Here is a 9201-nt window from a genome sequence, read left to right as displayed (position 1 = left end):
CCGGGCCAGGCGGGAGCTGAGCCCCTTCCCGTGCCTGGTCACGGGGTGGGAGATCCCTGGGAATGGCCAGAGTGGGATCCCTGGGAACAGCCGGAGTGGGATCCCTGGGAGATCCCTGGGAATGGCCAGAGTGGGAACCCCAGGAATGGCCGGAGTGGGATCCCTGGGAATGGCTGGAGTGGGACCCCTGGGAGATCCCTGGGAATGGCCGGAGTGGGATGCCTGGAAATGGCCGGTGTGGGATCCCTGGGAGATCACTGGGAATGGTCGGAGTGGAATGCCTGGGAGATCACTGGGAATGGCCGGTGTGGGATCCCCAGGAATGGCCGGAGTGGGATCCCTGGGAATGGCTGGAATTGGATCCCTGGGAATGGCCAGTGTGGGATCCCCGGGAATGGCTGCTGTGGGATCCCCGGGAATGGCCGGTGTGGGATCCCTGGGAATGGCTGGAATTGGATCCCTGGGAATGGCCAGTGTGGGATCCCTGGGAATGGCTGCTGTGGGATCCCTGGCAATGGCCGGTGTGGGATCCCCGGGAATGGCCGCTGTGGGATCCCCGGGAATGGCTGGAGTGGGATCCCCGGGAATGGCTGGAGTGGGATCCCTGGCAATGGCCAGTGTGGGATCCCTGGCAATGGCCGGTGTGGGATCCCCGGGAATGGCTGGAGTGGGATCCCTGGCAATGGCCAGTGTGGGATCCCTGGCAATGGCCGGTGTGGGATCCCCGGGAATGGCCGGTGTGGGATCCCCGGGAATGGCTGGAGTGGGATCCCCGGGAATGGCTGCTGTGGGATCCCCGGGAATGGCCGGTGTGGGATCCCCGGGAATGGCTGCTGTGGGATCCCTGGGAATGGCCGGTGTGGGATCCCCGGGAATGGCCGGTGTGGGATCCCCGGGAATGGCTGCTGTGGGATCCCCGGGAATGGCTGCTGTGGGATCCCCGGGAATGGCTGCTGTGGGATCCCCGGCCCGGTCCCTTCCCCTGCTCCGTGTCCGTCCTTCCCAGCGCCATCCCAGTGTTCCCGTGTGTTTTCCCGCAGCTCGGGGCGCTGTTCCCAGAGACGATTCCCGAGGCCGTGCCCGCTGCCGCTGCCTCATCCCGACTTTTCCTGTGCCAAGGATGCTCTTCCCGCTGCTCATCCTGGCACTCGGCCTGGCAGGTGAGCAGGGCCGGGCGCCGCGGGAGATGTCCCCGGTGCTGCTGGCATCCCGATGGATCTGTGCCCGGCAGAGGCGGCTCTGGGATGTGGCCGGAGCCAGGCCGGCTGCCCACTGCCCTTGTCCTGCCCGGCTGCGGCCCCTGGCACGGCTCCTTCCCGCCCTCCTCACCCTGCCAGCTCGGGAGCTTCCCGAAAATTCCCTGTCCTGTCCCTGCCCTCATCTCGTGCCATGGGAAGGGGTTGGGCAGCGGGATGAGGTGGGAATTCCAGGGGAATCCTTGGCCCAGGGGAGGTGTGTCCCCTTTTCCTGACCCTTCTGGGATCGGGAGCTGCCCTTGGGATGCTTCGGGGTTGGAATCGTTCCACAGCACTGGGATCAGCTGGAATGGTGCCAGGGCACTGGGATGAGGCTGGAATGGTGCTGGGGCACTGGGATGGGGCTGGAATCGTGCTGGGGCGCTGGCATCAGCTGGAATCATCCCTTGGCACTGGGATCAGCTGGAATGGTGCCAGGGCACTGGGATCAGCTGGAATCCTTCCATGGCACTGGGATCAGCTGGAATCATCCCATGGCACTGGGATCTGCTGGAATGGTGCCATGGCACTGGGATGGGGCTGGAATGGTGCTGGGGCACTGGGATGGGGCTGGAATCATGCCGGGGTGTTGGCATCAGCTGGAATCATCCCTTGGCACTGGGATCAGCTGGAATGGTGCCACAGCACTGGGATCAGCTGGAATGATTCCATAGCACTGGGATCAGCTGGAATCATCCCATGGCACTGGGATGGGGCTGGAATCGTGCTGGGGCTCTGGGATCAGCTGGAATGATTCCACGGCACTGGGATCAGCCGGAATCATGCCGTGCCACACCGGTTGGCACCGTGCTGGGGCCAGCGCTGGCTCCTGCTGGGCACTGTGTCCCCGCCGCTGCCACCCGCTGTCCTCGCTCCCTGGGGACAACCCAGGCTCCGTGTCCCGGTGCAGGTTTGGGTGCCCATGGCAGCTCCTGGCAGCTCCTGGCAGCTGAGGCTGCCCTGGTTTGGTGCTGGGTGTGGGACTGTCCCCCTTCCAGCGGGGTGGTGTGGCTGGGGACCCTCCTGAGATGCCACCTGCCCTCGTGTCCCTCCCTCCAGGGCATCCCTGGATTTCCTTAGCCATTACCCAGGCGGAAAAGCCGGGCGGCGCTCCCGGAGGTGCCACCCCGCATCCTGCTGCCCTCCCGCAGGTGCCGTGGAGATCCACGTCCCGGAGGAGCCGGTGGTGGCCCTGTTCGGCCACGATGCCACCCTGCGCTGCTCCTTCTCGCCCGACGCCAACTTCAGCGTGGCGGAGCTGAGCCTGATCTGGCAGCTGACGGACACCAAGCGCCTGGTGCACGGCTTCTCCGGCGGCCGCGACCGCCTGCAGGACCAGGGCCGCGGCTACGCCAACCGCACGGCGCTCTTCTACGACCAGCTGGCCCAGGGCAACGTGTCCCTGCTGCTGCGGCGCGTGCGCATCGCCGACGAGGGCAGCTTCACCTGCTTCGTGCGTGTGCGCGACCACAACAGCGCCGCCGTCACCCTGCAGGTGGCAGGTGAGGAGGTGCCCAAGGGCGAGGGGGTGAGGGGGCTCCGGCTGTGCCAGCCTGGATGTGGGTTCTCCGCGGAGCTGGAGAGCTACCGGGTGTATCTCCCCAAGATGGTCCTTGGCGAGCGTGAGCTGTGCCAGGGAGGCTCCCGGTTGAGGGGCCACCTCGGAAGTGTGGGGTCATCCTGGGTGTGGGATCACCCTGGGTGTGGGGTCACGCTGACCGATGGTTGAGGAGCCCTCACCGACAGTGTCACCATGGTGGAGAGGCTCCAGTTGAGGGGCCACCTTGGAATTGTGGGATCATGCTGGATATGGGATCACCCTGGGTGTGGGGTCAGGCTGGATGTGGGGTCACGCTGACCCAAAGGTGAGGAGCCCTCACCGACAGTGTCACCACAGTGGAGAGGCTCCAGTTGAGGGGCCACCTCAGCCAGCAGTGCCCCAAGGTGGTGGAGCACTTACCAGCAACGTCACCATGGTGGAGAGGCTCCAGTTGAGGGGTCACTTCAACCATCCATGACCCACAGCTGGGGAGAACCTCACCAAAAATGTCACCACGGTGGAGAGGCTCCCGTTGAGGGGCCACCTCAGCCAGTAGTGCCCCAAGGTGGTGGAGCCATCACCAGCAACATCACCATGGTGGAGAGGCTCCCGTTGCGGGGCCACCTCAACCATCCATGATCCAAAGGTTAGGAGCTCTCACCGACAGTGTCACCACGGTGGAGAGGCTCCCGTTGAGGGGCCACCTCAGCCAGAGCGACCCCGAGTTGAGGAGCCCCCAGCTGGTGCATTCCTCAGCCGGACCCGCCCGTCCCGGGGTGAGCCCAAGCTCCCGATGCCGCTCCTCACCCGTTCGTCCCCTTGTGCCCCGCAGCTCCCTACTCCAAGCCCAGCGTGCACCTGGAGCCCAGCAAGGACCTGAAGCCGGGCGACGTGGCCGTGGTGACGTGCCAGGCGTCCCGCGGCTACCCCGAGGCCAGCGTGCTGTGGCAGGACGGCCGGGGCGCCAACCTGACGGCCAACGTCACCACGTGGCAGGTGGCCAACGAGGAGGGGCTGTTCGAGGTGCGCAGCGTCCTGCGCGTGCTGGTGGAGCCCAGCGTCACCTACTCGTGCCTGGTGCTCAACGCCGTGCTGCGGCAGCACGGGCACGCCTCCGTCACCATCACGGGTGAGCCGGGCCGGGAGTGACCGTGGTGCCACCCAAAGGCACCCGGGAGGGGCTGGGGGGTGGCAGTAGTGGGATGGTGGCACTGGCACCCAAAGGCACCCAGAGGGGCTGGGGCAGGTAGCCCTGGTGGCACCCAAAGGCATCTGGGAGGGGCTGGGGGGGTGGCAGTGGTGGCACCCAAAGGCACCCGGGAGGGGCCGGGGCAGGTGGCCCTGGCTGGGGTGTGGGGTCACTGCGGGTGTGGGGTCAGCCTGGGTGCGGGGTCACTGTGGGTGTGGGGTCACTCCGGGTGCGGGGTCACTGTGGGTGTGGGGTCACTGCGGGTGTGGTGTCAGCTGGCTGTGGGGTCACTCTGGGTGTGGGGTCACTGTGGGTGCGGGGTCACTGCGGGTGCGGGGTCACTCTGGGTGTGGGGTCAGCCTGGGTGTGGGGTCACTGCGGGTGTGGGGTCACTCTGGGTGTGGGGTCGCTGTGGGTGCGGGGTCACTGCGGGTGCGGGGTCACTGCGGGTGTGGGGTCACTGTGGGTGTGGGGTCACTGTGGATGTGGGGTCACCCTGGGTGTGGGGTCACTCTGGGTGTGGGGTCACTGTGGATGCGGGGTCACTGTGGGTGTGGGGTCATCCTGGGTGTGGGGTCACTGTGGGTGTGGGGTCACTGTGGATGTGGGGTCACCCTGGGTGTGGGGTCACTCTGGGTGTGGGGTCACTGTGGATGCGGGGTCACTGCGGGTGTGGGGTCAGCCTGGGTGTGGGGTCACTGCAGGTGTGGGGTCACTCTGGTTGTGGGGTCACTGTGGGTGCGGGGTCACTGCGGGTGTGGGGTCACTGCGGCTGTGGGGTCAGCTGGGGTGTGGGGTCACTGCGGGTGTGGGGTCACCCCAGATTTGGGATCCTCTCAGATTTGGGATTCCCCTGGGTGTGGGGTCATCCTGGGTGCGGGACCAATCACCTGGGGGGTGGGATTCCCCTGGATCTGGGCTCCCCCTGGATTTAGGATTCCCCTGGATTTGGGCTCCCCCTGGATTTGGGATCCCTCTGGATTAGGGATCACTCTGGATTTAGGATCCCCCTGGATTTGGGATCCCCCTGGATTAGGGATCACTCTGGATTTGGGCTCCCCCTGGATTTGGGATCCCTCTGGATTAGGGATCACTCTGGATTTGGGATCCCCCTGCGTTTGGGCTCCCGCTGGATTTGGGATCCCCCTGGATTTGGGATCCCCCCGGATTTGGGATCCCCTGGATCCCGTCTCCCCCCGATCCCGTCTCCCCCCGAATCCCGGCTGATTCCGAGCCCATCCCGGTCTGACCGTGCCTCTCCTCCCTTCCCGTGCCAGGCCGGGCTCTGCCCTTCCCTGCCGCGGCTCTCTGGGTGACGGTGGCCCTGGCCGCCTGCGTGGTGGCCCTGCTGGCCGTGCTGGCCTTCGTGTGCCACCGCCGCCTGCGGGACAGCTGCCGGGAGCAGCGGCAGCGCGCAGGTAAATCCCGGCAAAGCCTCTCCCCGCTTCCCGCCGCTTTTCCCACCTGGAATGCGCGGCCGCTTCGCTCTTCCTGCCGCTGCCGTGCCCGGGGATCCCCCCCTGGATCGCGGCCTGGGGGAGTCCTCCGGGAGGTGAAAGAAAAACCGGGAATTCTCTCACTCTAAAGGTGCTTTCCTGGAATTGCTGGGATTTTTTTCCATCTGCACTGAGCGGGTTTTTTTTTTCCTCAGCGCTGAATTCCGGGATTTGGCTCCCGGTTTTCAGCTGCACCCTCAGCAATGCCCTTTTTTCCATGGATTTGGCTCCCTGTTTTCAGCCTCACACCCTCAGCAATGCCCTTTTTTCCATGGATTTGGCTCCCTGTTTTCAGCCTCACACCCTCAGCAATGCCCTTTTTTCCATGGATTTGGCTCCCGGTTTCCTGCTGCACCCTCGGCAATGCCCTTTTTTCCATGGATTTGGCTCCTGGTTTTCAGCCTCACACCCTCAGCAATGCCCTTTTTTCCATGGATTTGGCTCCTGGTTTTCAGCCTCACACCCTCAGCAATGCCCTTTTTTCCATGGATTTGGCTCCTGGTTTTCGGCCTCACACCCTCGGCAATGCCCTTTTTTCCATGGATTTGGCTCAGCCACGAGATTTTTCCCGCTGGGAACGGTGGTGGGGGTGTGGAAATCCGGGAATCCCAGGGGGTGCAGGAGCAGGGAAAGGCTCCGGCGTATCCCAGCCTTTGGGGCATCCATGGATCCGCCCTAACCCCAGGGATGTCCCCTCTTCCCGCCGGGATTTTCGGGACACCGCCGTGGGAAGGCCGGGATGCTCCGAGGGGCACCCCCAAATCCCGGGAATGGGGCTCGGGGGGGTTCCCCACCTCTGGAATGTTGTTTTGCAGGGCCCGAGGAGCGGGAGGAGGAGGGCGAGGAGCCCAAGGCAGGTGGGTGCCCGATGCCGGTGTGGGATCCGCATTCCCGGTGATCCCAGAGCCCCCACCCGGCAGATCCCTGAGAAAGCTCCCTGTTCCTTAATAATCTGCCTGATTCCTTAATAATCCACCTGGTTCCTTAATAATCCACCCCATTCCTTAATAAAACCCCACAATTCCCTAATAATCCACCCCATTCCTTAATAATCCACATCGTTCCTTAATAATTTACCCCGTTCCTTAATAATCCACCTGATTCCTTAATAATCCACCCCGTTCCTTAATAATCCACCCCATTCCTTAATAAAACCCCACAATTCCCTAATAATCCACCCCATTCCTTAGTAATCCACCCCAATCCACCCCATTCCTTAATAATTCACCTGATTCCTTAATAACCCACCTGATTCCTTAATAATCCACCCCATTCCTTATTAAAACCTCCCAATTCCTTAATAAAATGACAGAATTCCTTAAAAAAAACCCCAGAATTCCCAAATAAGACCCCGAAATTCCTTAATAAACCTCCCAATTCCTTAATAAAATGACAATTCCTTAATGATCCAGCCCATTCCTTAATAAAACCCAAAATTTCCTTAATAAAACCGCCCAATTCCTTAATAATCCACCCCATTCCTTAATAAAACTCAAAAATTCCTTAATGAACCTCCCAATTCCTTAATAAAACCCCAAAATTCCCTAATAATCCACCCCATTCCCAAATAAGACCCCAAAATTCCTTAATAAACCTCCCAATTCCCTAATATTCCACCCCATTCCTTAATAATCCACCCAATTCCCAAATAAAACCCCAAAATTCCTTAATGAAACCTCCCAATTCCCCAATAAAATGACAGAATTCCGTAATAAAACCCCACCATTCCCGAATAAGACCCCAAAATTCCTTAATAAACCTCCCAATTCCTTAATAAAATGTCAGAATTCCTTAAAAATACCCCCAGAATTCCCGAATAAAACCCCAGAATTCCTTAAAAAACCCCCAGAATTCCTTAAAATGTCGGAATTCCGGAACAAACCCTCCCAGTCCCTCGATTTCCCAGCGCTCCAGGACATTCCCCGTTATTCCCTTTATCCGTTGGCACGGGAACAAACCCTTGGAATTCTGTAGGGATCCCGGGAACGGGCTTCTCCCCCCCAAAAAACGGGATTTGGGAGGTGTTTCCTTTGGGAAAGCACCGGGATTGATCCCGGGATGGTTTTTTCCCTTTTCCCAGCTCTGCAGCTGCTGGAAAACGCGGAGAGCAAAGAGGGTGAGTGGATTTTCCTGGGAATTCCGGGATGATTCCCGGTGATGTTCTCATCCCAAAATCCGCGTGGGAAGCACCTCCTTGGCTTTGGGGGGATTTCCCCGCTCCCCGTTTCTGTTTATTCCCAGGTTTCCAGCCAGGTTTTCCCGGATTCTCATTCCCAGGTTTCCAGCCAGGTTTTCCCGGCATCCAGCGGCTCCCAAATCCCTGATCCCTCCTTTTCCCGCTGCTTTGGGATTGGGAGAAGCTTCCTGCCGCCCATTCCTGGGAGGAATTTGGGGTTTCCGGGCGTTTCCATGGATTTGCTGGGAGCATCGGAATTCCTGGAGTCGCTCCCACCCTTCCTGGGAGCTCCCGGAATTCCCGGCCGGGTGCTGGATCCCGGCTGGAATTCCGCGGGAATTGGGGTCCCTTCCTGATTATTTTCTTCTTGGGAATTCAACCTTCCTAATTATTTTATTATTTGGGAATTCTCCCTTCCTGATTATTTTCTTGGGAATGATCTCTCCCTAATTTTATTATTTGGGAATTATCCTTTCATAATTTTTATTGGGAATTCTCTTTTCCTTGGTTTATTATTGGGAATGATCCCTTCCTGATTATTTTATTTTATTGGGAATTCTCCCTTCTTGATTATTTTATTGGGAATCAACTCTTCCTAATCATTTTATTATTTGGGAATTCTCCCTTCCTAATTATTATTGGGAATGATCCCTTCCTGATTATTTTATTGGGAATCAACTCTTCCTAATTATTTTATTATTTGGGAATTATCCTTTCCTGATTATTTTATTGGGAATGATCTCTCCCTAATTTTATTATTTGGGAATTCTCCCTTCCTAATCATTTTATTATTTGGGAATGATCCCTCCCTAATTATTATTGGGAATTCTCCCTTCCTGATTATTTTATTGGGAATGATCTCTCCCTAATTTTGTTATTGGGAATTCTCCCTCCCTAATTTTATTATTTGGGAATTCTCCCTTCCTAATTATTATTGGGAATTCTCCCTTCCTAATTATTACTGGGAATTAACCCTTCCTTGTTTTATTATTGGGAATGATCCCTTCCTGATTATTTTATTGGAAATTATCCCTTCCTTATTATTTTACTATTTGGGAATTATCCCTGCTTGATTATTTTATTGGGAATCAACTCTTCCTAATTATTTTATTATTTGGGAATTCTCCCTTCCTAATTATTATTGGGAATGAACCCTTCCTGATTATTTTCTTGGGAATGATCTCTCCCTAATTTTATTATTGGGAATTCTCCCTTCCTGATTATTTTATTGGCAATCAACTCTTCCTAATTATTATTGGGAATTCTCCCTTCCCGGGTTCTGTTTCCTTGGGAATTCTCCCTTCCCGGTTCTGTTTCCTTGGGAATTCTCCCTTCCCGGGTTCTGTTTCCTTGGGAATTCTCCCTTCCTTGCTTTCCGGTGCTTTCCCAGCCCGTGGCTGCTGTTCCCGGAGCAGATCCTGCTTTCCCATCACCTTTTCCAGCCGGGCAATTCCCGGGATTCCCCAGCAGCTGCTGCGGCCCCGGGAACTCATTAATTCAGTGCTTGATTACTTTATTAATTTATCGAGTCATTGATTCATTGATTTGTTAATTTATTAATTTAT

At 57.8% G+C, this 9201-nt stretch overlaps 1 protein-coding gene across 1 annotated transcript; it reads left to right on the top strand.

Annotated features, from left to right (window-relative positions):
• Positions 1-1066: 1066 nt before the first annotated feature.
• On the top strand, positions 1067-6358 carry CD276 (CD276 molecule; the record flags this gene model as incomplete). The annotated part of the gene is made up of 5 exons (XM_082290646.1): positions 1067-1160; positions 2387-2737; positions 3608-3904; positions 5242-5382; positions 6276-6358. The coding sequence occupies exons 1-5, from the start codon at positions 1121-1123 to the stop codon at positions 6356-6358; spliced, it is 912 nt and encodes a 303-aa protein (XP_082146772.1). The 5' UTR covers positions 1067-1120.
• Between the last annotated feature and the right edge of the window lie 2843 nt (positions 6359-9201).

This window comes from Coloeus monedula, assembly GCF_965178545.1.
Source record: "Coloeus monedula genome assembly, chromosome: 14".
Classification (NCBI taxonomy): domain Eukaryota; kingdom Metazoa; phylum Chordata; class Aves; order Passeriformes; family Corvidae; genus Coloeus; species Coloeus monedula.
The sequence above is the reverse complement of the archived record's forward strand: the minus strand, read 5'-3'. Positions and strand labels throughout refer to the sequence as shown.